General features: G+C 43.2%; 1 protein-coding gene across 8 annotated transcripts in view; it reads right to left on the bottom strand.

The window, feature by feature from the left end:
* Positions 1 to 17,437, bottom strand: part of PWWP3A (PWWP domain containing 3A, DNA repair factor) — a 107,759-nt gene that overhangs the window by 82,672 nt on the left and 7,650 nt on the right. For 4 of the 8 annotated variants that reach the window (XM_077476017.1, XM_077476014.1, XM_077476015.1 and 1 more), the window contains one exon: positions 10,081 to 10,167. The exons of 3 other annotated variants lie outside the window; for them this stretch is intronic. In XM_077476017.1, coding sequence (XP_077332143.1) covers positions 10,081 to 10,137 — 57 coding nt within the window. In that variant the 5' untranslated portion in view covers positions 10,138 to 10,167. Of the gene's footprint in view, positions 1 to 10,080; positions 10,168 to 11,301; positions 11,342 to 17,437 lie in introns of those variants that run through there. One more of the 8 variants, XM_077476016.1, reaches the window with a different exon arrangement.

Consider the following 17,437-nt stretch of genomic DNA (forward strand, 5'->3'; position numbering starts at 1 on the left):
CTACTTTCTAAAATGGGGTCATTTGGGGGGGGGGGTTTGTGCCATCTTGGCATTTTATGGCCTTCAAAACTGTAACGCCCTTAGAAAGCCTGAAGGCGGTGCTTGGTTTTTGGGGCCCCGTACGCGGCTAGGCTCCCAAAAAGTCCCACATATGTGGTATCCCCGTACTCAGGAGAAGCAGCAGAATTTATTTTGGGGTGTCATTTCACATATGCCCATGGCATGCGTGAGCAATATATCATTTAGTGACAACTTTGTGAAAAAAAAAAAAAGTTTGTAATTTTCCCGCAACTTGTGGCAAAATATAAAATATTCCATGGACTCAACATGCCTCTCAGCAAATAGCTTGGGGTGTCTACTTTCTAAAATGGGGTCATTTGTGGGGGTTTTGTGCCATCTTGGCATTTTATGGCCTTCAAAACTGTAATAGGTAGTGAGGCGTGAAATCAAAAATTTACGCCCTTAGAAAGCCTGAAGGCGGTGCTTGGTTTTCGGGGCCCCGTACGCGGCTAGGCTCCCAAAAAGTCCCACATATGTGGTATCCCCGTACTCAGGAGAAGCAGCAGAATTTATTTTGGGGTGTCATTTCACATACGCCCATAGCATGTGTGAGCAATATATCATTTAGTGACAACTTTGTGTAAAAAAAAAAAAAAAAATTTTTTTTTTGTCATTATTCAATCGCTTGAGGCAAAAAAATAAAATATTCAATGGGCTCAACATGCCTCTTATCAATTTCCTTAGGGGGTCTACTTTCCAAAATGGGGTCATTTGGGGGGGTTTTGTACTGCCCTGTCATTTTAGCACCTCAAGAAATGAGATAGACAGTCGTAAACTAAAAGCTGCGTAAATTCCAGAAAACGTACCTTAGTTTGTAGATGTGACAACTTTTGCGCAAACCAATAAATATACAATTATTGACTTTTTTTTTACCAAAGACATGTGGCTGAATACATTTTGGCCTAAATGTATGACTAAAATTGAGTTTATTGGATTTTTCTAATAACAAAAAGTAGAAAATATCTTTTTTTCAAAATTTGCGGTCTTTTTACGTTTATATCGCAAAAAATAAAAATCGCAGAGGCAATCAAATACCATCAAAAGAAAGCTCTATTTGTGGGAAGAAAAGGACGCAAATTTTGTTTGGGTACAACATTGCATGACCGCGCAATTACCAGTTAAAGCAGCGCAGTGCCAAAGTGTAAAAAGACCTCTGGTCATTTACCAGCAAAATGGTCCGGTCTGAAAGTGGTTAATGGCTGCAAAATCCCTTGCTGAATTGGGAACATGAGCAGAAGGTGGAGATACTGTAGAGAACAGCAGGATCAAGAGATATGATTGCAAAATGCAAATATCTAAAATGTGGATTCTAGCATAGGGAGAAAGCTAGTCTCAGGTTACTAAAGATGACACGTGGCAAGTCAATGAAGTCTGAAGAAAAGTGGTTTAACCTAAAACTGCATAGGGGTTTCTTAATTGTTAGAGTGGTAAGGATGTGGAACTCCCTTCCACAACTGGCGGTGTCAGCAATTGGTGTTGCTAATTAAAAAAAAAAAAAAAAAAAAAAGAAGGATATAGATATAGATGTAAATCTAAGCAAATGCAATATATAGAAATATGGGACATGGTAGGGACATAAATACAAACACACAGGCTGAACTAATGTCTTTACTCAACTTTACCAACTATGTAACTTTAAGATCAGTTTCCTAAATTGTAGATCACAAGACACAGCAGAATTAATTCTTAGGCAATTAAGATATCCAAAAGCAATCCCATGAAACAGCAAACAAAGGCCAACAGGCCCAACAACGAAACTTCTTCAGAAGAAAATAGGACTGTCAAGGCCCCTAAAGAGTTGCCGGGAGGGACATTCCTTTCAAGGCCTGAACACCCACCTGGTAAAACCTGCCAAATGTGCCCATAGCAGACCAGGTTACAACCTAGATCTGATTCCGAAAAGCCTCGAAGCACCAACAGGAGGAGGATCATTCCTCTGTAGGTCAGACAAAAAGGAAGACAACATTATGTCCCGATTTCTGTGAAATGCCGAAACCAACTTGGGCAGAATAGAGGTTCAAGTTGGCAAAACAAGCCTGTGAAGTACAAGAAACATTTCATACCGGATAAGGCCATGAGTTCAGATACCTTTAATTGTGCTCAGGGACAAGAACTTATTCAAGACTGACTGAAGAAAAGATAAAACCAATCCCGCTGAGTAAATTCTGGGTTCAACCTTCCCCGCTTTACACCAAACCAAGTATGCTTTCCATGTGTGGTGATAACTGTCTGGCCTTAAGCAAGGTGAAAAATCAAGGATTCTGAAATCCCCTATCCTTTGGGACCTGGGCTTCAACAGCTGTGAAGCAGGATAGACCATGAGCCCTTGAGAAAGAAGGTCTGGATGATTTGGGACGGCCCACGGAGAGTCTGCCAAGAGCGTGACCAGGTCTGAGCACCTTTCCTCTCAGGTGAGTTTGAGGCCCTTATTTTCCTTTCTAACTTCAGATTTATGCAAGGTAGGCGTATAAGACGTGGGAAACACAAACCAGGTTAAACATAGTGTCACAAGGGCATGCTTAAGAATTCCACTTTGCATGAGAGAGAGAACGTTGTCACATTAAAATGGGGCACCACACTCAAATTGATCAAAGATTGCCAAAAATGAATTTTAAACAGGAGTACACTCCTCTGGATGATTTAATAATTCCTTGGCACTAGCATTTGTTGCTATACGTGTTGATAATAAAACGGCAGTATTCGGTGTTCCTGTTTAAAATTTTTGACAATCTTTGATGATCAATTTGAGCGTATGAGAGTGTGTGTGAGTGTGCATGCAGCTGCATCCGCCCCCCCCCCCCCATTTTAAATGCGACAACGTTGTCTTTTAATTATCCATGGAGGTACAAATTAGGTCTAATTAACGGTTTCATTAAATTGTCATTGTTGGTTTTCTTTTACAATAAAAATTATTAATTTAACAAATAGTGTCCTAATCCGCTCTCTTGGGAGAACCTCTTTTCTCTCTCTTTCTATACAAAACACGAAGTTGTGCCCAATACAAAATAAGCTCTGCTTCTGAGACTGGCCTGACTGTCTGGTACCACCTTGATGACTGGTGCACACCAATGCCATGGCATTGTTGGATTGAACCCTGACTGGCAGCCCTCAAAAGCAGCGGTGTCCAGTGTTGGAAGGCAAGCTGAATCCTTCTGAGCTCCAGGATGTTGATCAGCATCCAAGTACCTTCTAATGATCAGGACCCCAGAACCAATAAGGAATTCAGGACTCTACCCCTGCCTTATAGGTTGCTGTCCATCATCATTATTGTTTTCCAGACCAGTGGACAGCCACAACTTCGGGTGCTAACTGACTGCCTACTAACTGTATCCAATGTGTTACCAGATATTTAACTTTAAAGGGCATATGCTCCCTGTCATGAGAGACGAAGACGAAGACGAAGACGAACTTAAAAAGGGACTTCATTATTTTTATTTTTTGCCTGCAGGGTCCTTAAACACTTGTACATCATTCACTGGAGCTTTTTAGTGTCTTACTCATATAAGACATCGCAAAAAATTGGGCAGAATTCCCAAAAGGTTGGTATACAGTGACCCCTGACAGTATGCTATTAAAATATATGTAGCAAAAAGACAAACAGTCAAATCAAAACCTTCACAAAACACTGCAAACTACGTTATTAATTAATTTAAAATGTAACACATACATAGACAAAGAAGCACAGACTTGTATGAGCGGGTGAAGATGTCCTCTATCCACTTTGTAGATATGAGATCAACAGCCAGATAGGCTCATTGAGCACTGTATACCAACCTTTTGGGAAACTGCAAATTTTTTTTGCGATATTGTCCTTCTGGTATGTGGATCCACACATGGTCTTGTGGAATGACAGATGCAATACAAGTCCTCTGGAGATTCCCCTTCATTAGGGTGAGTCACCAAATCTGACCGTGTAACTTCATATAAGACATTACGGGGTCCACAGCCTGGACATACCACTTCTTACAGAAGCAGATTTGTTTCACAAACTGCATATGGGGCACAAAATCCTTGTCTAGGTCAGGCCAGTCCTTTTATAATTCATCTTCAGTATGAGGATGTAGAGAAAATAATTTGGCTGGCTTGGCAGCCTTCTAAGACCTTAACCTTGTCACCTTAGGCCAAACGAGTTTTGGTAATGAAAGTTCTTACAGATCACCTATGAGAAAACTCACCATGGTCCCTTAAATTTGGGAGATGTTTGAAGCTGGAGTGTCCTCCTGGAAGAACTCTTCTGCCTCACAGGAGTCTACTTGCTCTGACCCTTCACCCTTTTATTCTTACTCATCCAACCTTAAAAAAGGTGGGAGTTCACAACGGATGGGGGGGGGGGGGGGGTGGGGAAAGAAAAGGAAAAAAAAAACCCACACACCACATTTAAATATTTCCTGCCAGTCATTCCAGTACAGCAGAAAGAGAAAAGGAAGTTCCTCCTTGGGCCAGAGGAAGTAGCTCTTGAAGTAGAGGGTCAGAAACCTGGTGAATCAGAGACACAGCGGTCTGTTTCCCTATAATGGACTTTGTGGAAGGAAGACTATCACCAACACATTGGTACTGGGGACAATCTTGCTAGCTGTGCCAAAAAGAGGCGCACTGCTCACAGTACCACCACTTTACATTCTAAGGTCCTGATGCAGCCCGTGTAGCACAATGCAGAGCTGAAGAGGTTGAATGCAGTACATCCCAGGAAGAAAAGGGACACAACCAAGACGGCGCCTACACTTGTGCAATTTGCCAACACGGTCACATCTGCATAGTAATACAGATGGGTGGGCTGCATCTGCATGAAAGGATGGGTGGGCTGCTCCTGCATGCGCATGCAGAAACACCAGAGGCCCTCTCTTGCCATTGGGTGGGCAGCATGCACATGTCCAGCACCTACTGATCCACTAGACCACATCATAGCAACTGCACTACTCTGCTCCCAGTCGCAATGGGGAGCCCTCAACTGTGCCCTAGCTTCCCACAGTTCAAGGATGGGAACTCAGCAATAAGGACCCCTAAACTGAGGCAATACATTTATGGAAATTGCTGCAAATATGCAAACAGCTCAGTCATCACCTCTCCAGTCAGGCACAACCTGCAGGGTCTTCAGGGACTTGACCGGGCTGTAGCAGACCATGGTCCTGAACCTGTATAGCACCTGCCAGCTAACTCATAAGATATAACTGCCTGCCAAGGTGAGCATATTCTGCGGGGGTCCAATGTACACAGCAGCTTACAAGCAATTTACGTTTCTCCCAAGGGTCCAGGCACAGTCTCTGGAAACAGAAGTCTGTACCAACAGATCTGGATAAATGTTGCTTTTCCAGAGCACAAAGGCTCAGCAGCAGGAAGCAATCTTTTTGGATGGCACCAAAGGAAAAACTCCCACACCAGAGAGATGCATGTTCACCACCTCCGGACGCAAGCAAAAACAAACATTAAACCCCATGCCAAAGTGTTTTGAAATGTAAAATAAACAAAATCTGACAAAGCTGCCGTCCCCAAATGTGTATAAAACACTAAACAATTTAGAAATTAAGTGAGGGGGCGTTATATTCACGTGAATACTAACACCTATGGTATTCAATAAAGCTAAAACATACGAAGTCACTGTCCAAAATAAAGTGCATGAATAACAATACAGTCAACATTTAAAGTGCATTACAAAAAGTTAATTGTGCTCTTCTAGATGTTCATCCTTGATTCTTTAAAAGGTGAAATAAACCAATCGCCACCAATATTCATTCACACCCGATGTGCTCTATTGGAAAGCGACTCAACAGACTGCCATGACCTCTAACTAAAAAGGTCAATAATTGCTTGGGTGTTGAATATCCTTATAGCTCGTCACATATTTGACACAATTAACATGGATCCAGAACTGTACGCCTCCACTCCGCCATGCCAACATAAATCCAAAAACAAAACTATATAGTTTAATTAAACGGAATTAAACTATATAAAAAAACATGTGCACAGGCTGCTTACATATAAAGTGCCCTCTCTGGTACTAGAAAGGTTTGCTTGTTTGCAACTGGATCACCACCACTCCGGTCAAGCCCTGGAGTCGGTGTACGTTCCAACTACTAACTGCTTGGGTCCCAGAAGTGAGGCAACTGGAAACTACGCCTCAACGTAGGTTTCGTCAAATGATGTCATCAGGAAGCCTGTGGCTTTCCAATAAAGCACAGCGAGGTGTGAATAAATAGTGATGGTTTACTGATATTTCTCATTGAAGAACCAAGGATATATGTCCAGAAGAGCGCAATTAACTTTTTGTGATGTACTTTAAAATGTTGAATGTACTTAATGTTATTCATGCACTTTATTTTGGAGCACATTGATTTTGTACGTATAAGCTTTATTTATTTACTGAATACCATAGGTGTAAGGCCCCATGCACACAAGACGCCGGTGCAGACTCTGCTGAACGCGTTTAGAAACGCCCATTTTGTCGCAATTTTTACTGTGATTTAGCAGAGTTTTACCGCATTTGCGCCAAGAAGCGTTTCGTTAAGATAAAAAAAATGAGACTGTACCTGGACACATAGGATAACATTGAAGGAGTTCAGGGGCAGTTGAAAAAAAAAGTGTTCAACTGCCTCTGAACGTGTGTTTAACAGCGTCTCGTGTGCATGGGGCCTTAGTATTATTCACTTGGGTATAGCGCCCCCTCACCTAATTTCTAAATAGCAAAACACTGAGACAATGCTGGGAGTGAGAGGGGTTATGCCGGGCTGAGTCAAGATTTGCTAGCGTCTCATCACCTATGGATGGGGTATAACCTAATGCTCTAAGAATTAAGTTGCGATGTACAATTAATGTCCCTTTTAGTTAAAGGGTTGTCTTTTAGTCAGTAGCTGGGATTCCTTTATTTCAAAAATTTCAAAATCTGTTTAGCTTATTTGAAAATACTTGTTAAATAGGAAATTTGGCAGGAAATGGAGGGAACTAGAGAGATGAGTTTGGTGGGAAAAAAATAAAAAAAGATGCAGGATGAATCGAAGAATGAGCAGCCATGCCTATGTTTCCAGACCAAGTGTGGACTCCATCACAAGTAAACACTAAAGTGAGAGCGGGCGAATCAAGAACCAGTTTTCTTGCGATTGCTTAATGTTGGTAATCTTGTTAGCCAAGTAAATTGTGGATCAACTATAACAAAAGCCAAAATACTTTAGGGTATTCCTATGGCAGACTATTGTCATTGTTCACTTGCTAGGAAATTATAGCATGTGTTAACCACTTAAGCCCCGTACCATTTGGCTGGCCAAAGACCAGACCACTTTTTACGATTCGGCACTGCGTCACTTTAACCAATTAAGGACCAGGCCTCTTTTTCAGATTTGGTGATTACATGTTTAAAACAGTTTTTTTTTGCTAGAAAATTACTTAGAACCCCCAAACATTATATTTTGTTTTCTAACACCCTAGAGAATAAAATGGCGGTCATTGCAATACTTTTTTCACACCGTATTTGCCCAGCGGTCTTACAAGCGCACTTTTTTTGGAAAAAAAAAAAAAAATCACTTTTTTTTAATAAAAAAATAAATAAATAAATAAATAAGACAGCAGTAAAATTAGCCCAGTTTTTTTTTTATATTGTGAAAGATAATGTTACGCCGAGTAAATTGATACCCAACATGTCATGCTTCAAAATTGCGCCCACTCGTGGAATGGTGTCAAACTTTTACCCTCAAAAATCTCCATAAGCAACATTTAAAAAAAATTCTACAGGTTGCATGTTTTGCGTTACAGAGGAGGTCTAGGGCTAGAATTATTAACTCACATGTGTCGTTTGACCGCCATTTTCATATGTGGGCACTACTCGCGTATGCGTTCACTTTTGTGCACGAGCTCGTCGGGAGGGGGGGGTTGGTTAAAAAAAATTATATAATAATAATAATAATAATAATAATAATACACATACAACAAACCCATCCGGTTTAAGAGTGAGAGGGAACTACATAGTGACCAACATATGTTATGCGCTGTAACCTTACAGCAGTAAGGTAAGGGGACACCCATCCATTTATCCCACGAAGGGGGAAAGAAGGAGTGTGCCACTGGATTGCCTGTATGTTTTGCACAGCATAAAACATGGATCTGTTTTTTGCCTGAATATCACGACAGCAATAGATGCACTGCTTTCACTCCCAGTTTATTCATCTATGTGATATATTGCTTGGACTTATTTGGCACTTAGCACTTTGCTTTACGGAGTTAGCACTTTATTTATTTATACGGAGTGCTTTACGGATTTATTGCCGAGTGTGATTATTTCAGTTGTTCATGATATACATATTTGCACCAGTCACTTTATTTGAGTTTTTGCACTTCATTTTTAGCACTTTTTACTTTTATTTTTAACACTTGCTATTTTATTATATCTGTAGCACTGTGACACTTTGATCCACAATATTCAATAATTGTCATTTGATTTCAATATTATTTATCTACTATAGGGATTATATAGCGTGTTTATGACTAGCTATTTTTTGATGTATTATTGCTTCTGATTATCTAATTCACCCCCGACCATTTACTTTCCCCGTTCTCCCCCTTGGTTTTCCCCTCTCCCCCTTGTTTTTTCCCCTTTCAGCGCAGCACTATTACACATTCTACTTATTTCTATTAGGGTTAGAGTTTTTCCCTTCATCAGTGCTTGCAGCAGTAGCCCATCTTCCCCTTACAGTACACCCATAGGGTCGAGCGCAGAGGTACTACACACAATACAAAAAATTGCATTGTCACTGTAAAAATTTCACTGGCAGTGAAGGGGTTAACACTAGGGGGTAGTAAAGTGGTTAATGTGTGTCCTAGGAAGTGTTCTAACTGAAGGAGAGATGGGATTGTGTAGGAAAACTAACAGATCGCTGCTCATACTCTGTATGAACAGACGATCTGTCAGTTCACTCTTCAGAGAACCGGAAACTGTGTTTACACACAGAGCTCCCGGTTCTCCGTGTGCCCCGAGCGATTGCGGGTGCCCGGCGGTGATGGAGACTGCCGGGCATGGTGGTTTATGAAGAGAAAGGGACGGGTTGACATGGATAAGGCCATAAAAGACCATGTAACACCTGTGGTGATTGATGGACTCTCTCCATTATTTCAATTAGGATGATGACACCCACCCCTACCGTTCTTTAGAATACCTTTTGAGGCAATACATATTCTTTATACATGGGTGTTTGTTACCGACGTAACAACGGCGATTCGTGCAGCCGAGCCACATTGCCGCAGTACGGCTGGTCGGCTAGCGGTTAATGTATGCATATCTGTAGTACTCTGTACTGTATGTCTTGTAACTAAGTGGTTTGTAAAAACCTTTTAGTAAAAGCATATTAAGGAGTTGGTTTTAAGACAAAAAGGAAGATCCAGGCAAGTTCGCTAAATACACTGCCAACATTAATCAGGTGCTGGACCAGTTCACAGTTGTCTTCATTTAAGAGAGAGAGGAGAAAAAAAAAAAAAAAAAAAAAAAAAAGGGGGGGGGGGGAATAATCCAGTTGGCTGCACTTCCGAAATCACCTTTATTATACAAATATGCAACAAAATCGCAATGGTATAAATGCAGCCTAGAGAAAAACTGAAAAAAAATTCTAGCGGTTTCAGTGTGAAACAAAGATTTTTTTTTTTCCTCCTATGCGGCGTTTATGTCATTGTTTTTTTTTTAGTGAAGATTTGTATAATAAAAAGGTGATTTTGGAAGTGCGGCCAACCAGATTTTTATTTTGCTACCGGGGTTTCCTTGAGTGTTTTATTGCAAAATGTACACAAATCAGCCATGAAGAAAAAAGCAAAACAGGTGTTTAGCCCCAACCATATACACTATCTTTTTTTCTGCTGAGTTTTTCCTTCAGGATTTACCAAAACCATATGATATGAGGTCAAACCTTAGGCGTTTCAATTTGTATGCAATCAGGCAGGCCCTTGTTCTATAAGGTTTTGGTAAACCTGAAGGGGGAAAAAAAATAAAAAAAAATGAAGAAAATCTGATAGCGAGTATGGGGCATTACACTTTAACCCGCTACTCACCTTTGCAGGCCAGAAGCGGCTTTCCCAGTTACAGAAAATGAAAGCCGGAGAATCCATAGTTCATCTTCATACAGGTTTGTTGTGGAGCTTTCAGAATAAAATAGGTGTAAATATTCAATGGAGATTAACTTTTGCTCAGTGGTTTTTAGTACAATTATTGAAGAAGAAGGGAGGGATACAGAGATAAGTGATGAGTTTAAGATGTAAAATTACAGTTCTCAATCACTGCCACAATTCATGAAGTTTTTACACAAGTTTAAAAGGCTCTTTATTTAAACCCATGTTAAATTTTCAAATCTGAATGGACTTTTTTTTTACTGAGTAAATGTTTTTTATTATATTCAGATACGTTCGGCATGGACAAATGAATCCCATCAGACTGATGGAAGAGTGTTGTCCTTTTCGTAGTGTGTTTAGGTGGGGGCATGTGCTGCCAGACGCTCCCCGCTAGGTGGCAGTGTGAATTGTGCAGCATAAGGCTCCATAGTGGGCGACAAACTCATTGGGTATTCGGATATGGTGCCTTACTGCACATGTGCACGATGTCCTTGTGTGGATCTGCGTTGCTTGCATGCCAAAGTGGGACGGCATCATGCGATGTACAGAGACCAGCAAGGACATCCCCGTTAGAGGGGCATATAAAGAAGAGGACTGGCAGTGTTGGAATGTATCCCGTCAGTACCTTGGCGGTATAAGACACGGATGGAACCCAACAAGCTAGGCCAATTGGATACAAGGTGAGCCCATATAAATCTATCTTTGGGGCCTGGTCCTCATTCAGGACAGTGTCTGTATGAGACAAATTAGGGGACCATTAGGTATATAATCTTCATGGTGCGTCTTCCCACCCCCCCACCCCCATTTAAAACTGGGGCCCCCCTACCCTTAGTAGAGAGGCTTGAAAGACTATCCCTTGGCAGCCATATGCATGTAGGATATGTATTGTTTATATTACAGGTCTGAGGTTTACAGCCACTTTAAATGCTCGCTATGTCTAGGGTTCATAAATAAGGTGTGTTAATACAGTGGGTATGGAAAAGAATTAACCCCCCCCCCCCCCCCCCTTTAAAATAACCACATGTTGTTGCTTTGCAGCCTGAAATAAAGACAGGCACTGTTTTTGTTTTATCCAGATTTACTAGTGCGACTTATAACATTCATGTGAAAAACAACATCAACATGTCAGGGGAAAAAAAAAATAATAATTTGAGTTACGCTTACCGGTAACGTCTTTTCCAGTATTCTTTCAGGACAGCCACTATGAGAGATAGTCTCCTCTTCCTCAGGAAACACTGTGCCAGCCCCTAAAATTCTCACTTCCCCTGCCAGACCTCAGTTTATATCAAGATCACCTCCAGCCAGCTGGGGAGACACAAGAACACATTAATAACATACTGTCACATACCATTATGCTGCGTTCTGGTCTTTTATAAGAACCCCCCCCTCAAAATTTCGGGTGGGTAACTAGGGCTGTCCTGAAAGACTACTGGAAAAGACGTTACCAGTAAACGCAACTCAAATTTTCCCTATTCGTCTTTCAGGACAACCACTATGAGAGGATAAACGAGCAGTTAGGTTTTGCAAGCTGTAGTCCCACTCTTTCACCCAAAGGCCTGCTCCCCTGCCAACACCAGGTCCACTCTGTAGTGCTTTACAAAAGTGGAGTAGCTGGACCATGTTGCTGCCCTGCATATCTGTTTTGGCGTTGCTCCTGCTCTTTCTGCCAGAGAGGCTGCCATAGCTCTGGTAGAGTGTGCCTTAATACCCATTGGGATTTCTTTCCCTGCAACTGAATAAGCCTGCTCCATGGCTACTCTGAGCCATCTGGCAATACTATGTTGGGACGCCTTGCACCCTTTTCTGTCCCCGGAAAACAAAACAAATAAAGAGTCTGACTTTCTTAATGTTTTGGTCAGCTCTAGGTACTGTAGGATACATCTTACATCCAAATAATGACATTTTAAATTCCTCTTCCCCTGAAGGGTTGGGACAAAATGAGGGTAAGACTACCTCCTGGCTTCTATGAAAGCCAGGTGCCACTTTAGGCAAAAAAAAAGCCGGATCAGTTTTAAAAACTATGCGATCTGGGAAAACAACGCAAAAAGGGGGTCCAATTGATAGGGCCTCAATCTCGCTGACCCTCCTGGCAGTTGTCACTGCTACCAAAAATACTGTTTTCAAAGTAAGCTCCTTTAGTAAACATCCTTCTAAAGAATCAAAGGGGGCTCCCGTTAAACTAAAGATAGGTCCCACCTGGGACAGGGCAGACCTTGGACTGGTCTCTGTCTATTCAGAGCCCTAAAGAATCTGACTACCCACGGGTTGGTAGCCAGTTGCTTTTCTAAATAAACACTGAGTGCTGACGCTTGACCTCTGAGGGTACTTATAGATAAGCTCTTGTCTGCCCCGCACTGCAAGAATTCCAACACTGTAGTGGGGCTCTGTACCGAGAATGAGCTTCCTACACACCACTCATAGCCAGACCTTCTTAAAAATCTGGCGTGTTTCCTTTTTCCAGCTGTTAAGGAGGGTGGAAATGAACCTCTCTGAAAAATCCTTAGCTTTTAATATACCCTCTTCAGTAGCCAGGTCACTAACTTCCACTGGTGCACTTGTGGACAGAGGACTGGACCTTGTGAGAGGAGATCTTCCCGAGGGGGAAAGAATAAGGGAGGTTCTACTGCCAGTTGTTTGAGTATTGAGAACCATGCCCTCTTGGGCCAATGTGGTGCCACAAGAATCAGGGACGTGTTTTCAATTTGAAAAAACTTCCTCAGAACTGCCGGCAACAACACTGGCGGTGGGAAGGCATAGCAGGTCTTGAAATGCCAGTTCTGGGTCAAAGCGTCCATCTCCTCTTCTTAGTGAGAAAAAAAACAGAGGGTTTTTACGTTGCTTTTTGATGCGAAAAGGTCCACCTTGATATGAGATTGAAGATCTCCTGGTTGAGGACCCCGTCGTCCTCTCTCAGCTTCTTTCGGCTGAGAAAGTCTGCCATCACGTTCTTTTCTCCTGTCAAGAAAACTGCTGAGAGTAAAAGTGTTGGTCTCGGCCCAGCTCAGAATGTCTATTGCTAAGGTCAACAGGGCTCCGCTTCTCGTGCAGCCCTGTTTGTTTAACCACTTGAGATCCGCGCTATAGCCAAATGACGGCTACAGCGCGGATCTCCTTTTCCGGGATGACGTCAATAGATGTAGTCCCGTGCACGCGCGCCCTGCGCGCCCCCTGAGGGGCGCGCTCTGTGATCGGCGAGTCTACGAGACTCGCCTGATCACCGATCCGTGCAAGGGGTCGATCCCGACCCCTTATCACATGATCAGCTGTCAGCCAATGACAGCTGATCATGTGATATAAACAGAGCCGGTAATCGGCTATTATTCCTCCTCGCGCTGTCAGCCGGCGGTCGTGATCGGGACATCAGTCCCAATAATGGCCAGCCCTGCTAGTGCCCACCTGCCCCCTGCCAGTGCCACATTAAAAAAGTAAGTGCCCCCCGTCAGTGCCCACAGTGCCACCCAGCAGTGCCCACAATCTGCCTCAACAAAGGTGCTGCACCCCAGTGCCACATATCCGTGCCCATCAGTGTCATCTACCAGAGCCACCTATCAGAGCCCATCAGTCCCATCTATCAGTGGTACCCATCAGTGCCCATCCGTGCCACCCATCCGTGCCACCCATCTGTACCCATTAGTGCCGCCTTAACTATGCCCATCAGTGCCCACCAATGCAGCCCATCAGTGCCCACCAATGCAGCCCATCAGTGCCGCCTCATCAGCGCACTTCAATGAAGGAGAAAAATGACCCGTTTGCAAAATTTTATAACAAACTATTACACATGATTTTTTTTTTTTTGCATCTTTTTTTGTTTAGCAAAAAATAAAACTCCGAGCTGTAATTAAATACCACCAAAAGAAAGCTCTATTTGTGGGGAAAAAATTATAAAAATTTCATTTGGGTACAGTGTTGTATGCCCACGCAATCGTCATTCAAAGTGCATCAGCGCTGAAAGCTGAAAATTGGTCTGGGACTGAGGGGGATTTAAGTGCCCAGTAAGCAAGTGGTTAAGTAGGCCATGGCTGATGAGCTGTCCAACCGCACCTGAATGTGGTGCCCGACTGCCTTCAGTTCTTTCCAATTGGACGACTGACGTAGCTCATCATCTTCCGAGGTGCCCTGAGCTAGAAAGGAACCCAGATGCGCCCCCCAGCCGAGAAACTGGGATGAGCCACAGATGTCCTAACGACAGGTTTGTCACCTTCCTCCACCACCAGAGGGATCTGTTTACTTGATGTGGAACGTGCACTAGGGTGTCTAGATCAGGGGGTCTTAAACTTGCGGCCCTCCAGCTGTTGCAGAACTACAAGTCCCATCATGCCTCTGTTTGTGGGAGTCATGCTTTTAACTGTCAGCCTTACAATGCCTCATGGGACTTGTAGTTCTGCAACAGCTGGAGGGCCGCCAGTTTGAGACCCCTGGTCTAGATCCTCCTGACTGTAGTCCCACACTCTTAGATCGAAGGTCTACAGAGGACGAAAAATGTAGTCCTGCCCACTGCACTGCTGGGAGGGTAGATGTTAGCAGACCCAATGCTGACATCAGAAATCTTATGGAAACCTGTTGGTTGCTCCGAAGAGAGGCTACAGCTCTGTCCAGTTTTGTACCTTCTCTATTGGTAGAAAAACTCTCAACAGTGTTGAGTCCAACAGGAATCCTAGATATGTGATCTGTTGTGAGGGAATCAGGCTGGACTTCTCCAAGTTCAGTAGCCACCCCAGGTCTATAAAGGACCCTTTTTGTTAGGTCGAGATTTTTGGCTAACTGTATTGGGGGAAGCGGAAAATAACAGCAGGTCGTCCAGGTAGGCTATTATTGATATCCCCTGGAGCCGGAGAAAGGCCATGGCCTCTGCCAGGACTTTGGTAAAAATGCAGGGTGAAGAGGATAGCCGAATGGTAGTGCCTGAAATTGTAGGTTTACTGTTTCTCCACCTAAGTCTACTGCAAGGTGTAGAAACTTCTGTGAGGCCTCTGCTATAGGGACATGAAAATACACATCCCTTGGGTCCAATGATACCATGAAACAGTTGTGGGGTAGCAGAGGCCTTCCTGTAAAGATTGACTCCATATAGAATCTTTTGTATGTTACTGACCTGTTCGGGGGCTTTAAATTCAGAATAAATCTGAATTTCCCTGTGGGTTTTTTCAATACGAAAATGTGTGAATAAAAACCCCTTCCCTCTTCCGCCTTTGGGACTCTGAACAACATTTCGATTTTCTAATTCCCTCAGTGCTCCCTGCAAAGCCTCAGCCTTTGTCGTGCACCTGGGTAAATGGTTGACAAGGAATCTCTGTGGGGGAAAGGATTTCTTCCTGTCTGCTGTGCGGTCTAGAACAGTTTCTAAACCTAGGCCAAAGAAGTCTCCCGTCAAAAGATATCCCACACAATTTGACCTTGGAGGCGCTATCCCTGGCTGCTGTTCTGGTCGACATGCAGACCAACTCTGCCGAGGCGTCTGCTATTTATGCGATACCTCGCAGCATTGTAGGGAAGGAAGATAAAATGGTTTCCGTGTCCGTGCCCGCTTCAATATGTTAGATCTGGGAAAGCCAGAGCTCTAAATTGCGAACCACTACTGTAACTGCCATTTCTGGCTTTAACCACTTCCCGACCAGCGCACGACGATGTACGTAGACAGAATGGCACGGGCAGGCATATTGGCGTACAGGTACGTCCAATATTCAATGCTGCCCTGCCATCGGGAGCGCGCCGCCGGCGGCGCACTCCCGCGCTGGTCGGGACCCCCGTGAGTCCGGTCGCGGGACCCGCGGACTCGATCGCCGCGGGCATCCCCGCGATCGTCTCACGGAGCGGCCGAATGGAAGAAATGCCGTGTAAACAGCATTTTTCCATTCTGCCTAGCAACTAGTGATGCTGATCTCTGCTCCATGTGATTGGAGCAGAGATCAGTGTTCACTAAATGAAAGCCCAACCCCCCCACAGTTAGTAACACACCCCTAGGAACACTTAACCCCTGCACTGCCACCCACTGGTTAACCCCTTCACTGCCAGTGTCATTTACACAGGAATCAATGCATTTATATAGCAGTGATTACTGTATAAATGATAATGGATCCAAAAATGTGTCAAAAATGTCCGATGGGTCCCCCACAATGTCGCAGTCACAATAAAAAAATCGCTGATCGCCGCCATTACTAGTAAAAAAAAAATAAGAAATTAATAAAAATGCTATAAAACTATCCCTATTTTGTAAACGCTATAACTTTTGCGCAAACCAATCAATAATCGCTTATTGCGATTTTTTTTTACCAAAAATATGTAGAAGAATACGTATCGGCCTAAACTGAGGGAAAAAAAAAAGTTTTTTTATATATTTTTGGGGGATATTTATTATAACAAAAAGTAAAAAATAATGCGTTTTTTTCAAAATTGTCGCTCTATTTTTGTTTATAGCGCAAAAAATAAAAACCGCAGGGGTGATCAAATACCACCAAAAGAAAGCTCTATTTGTGGGAAAAAAAGGACGTCAATTTTGTTTGGGAGCCACGTCGCACGACCGCGCAATTGTCAGTTAAAGCGACGCAGTGCCGAATCGCAAAAAGTGGTCTGGTCTTTGACCAGCAAAATGGTCCGGTCTGCAAGTGGTTAAATTGTCTATAACTGAATCCCAAGTTTTTTTAAGCAGAGAGTCAATCCTTTTGTCCATGACATCTGCCAAGGTCCCTATGTCTTCAAATGCCAGATCTGTGTGTGGGAGAAGGCGGCATCCAATTTGTTTTTTTTTTTTTTGTTTTTTTTTTATTCCAAATGGATGCCAGGTCCTCTGAGAATGGGAATCTTCTCTTTAGGGATATAGCCACTCCCTTTTAACTGTTTCAACCAATACCTCATGTACTGGGAAAACTCTTCTCTTTTGTTCCCCCAAACCCATGTACATTTGGTCATGAAGGGTCAGTGGTTTCTTATGTGCCTGGATACCGGGGTTGTATAAATTGCCTTTAAGAGGTCCTCTACCTCATCCAAAGATGATTTATATCTGGAGGTTTTCCTGGACCCCTGTCCTGGTCCCTCCCCCTCTGAACCTCCCTGGTTGTTTCTGTTCCTGCCCTGAAGGGCCTGCAACCTCCTCTGTCCTACCTGTAGTAGCAGGTTGGACCAGATTAGAACCCTGAGCCTGAAGCGGGGTTGTATCCTGGGGAGCCAGATTAGTGGGAAGTTGAAACTTATCAAATAAGGATTTAAATGAAGAAGGTAGACAAGAGCTCTTTGACTGAAGCTGCTAGTCCTGACTCCTGTTCAGATTCCCTTTAACAAGTCAGTCTATACAGTCGCTACACAA

This window comes from Lithobates pipiens, unplaced genomic scaffold, assembly GCF_037356315.1.
Source record: "Lithobates pipiens isolate NorthernLeopardFrog02 unplaced genomic scaffold, aLitPip1_a1.2 Scaffold_13, whole genome shotgun sequence".
In the NCBI taxonomy this organism is placed as follows: domain Eukaryota; kingdom Metazoa; phylum Chordata; class Amphibia; order Anura; family Ranidae; genus Lithobates; species Lithobates pipiens.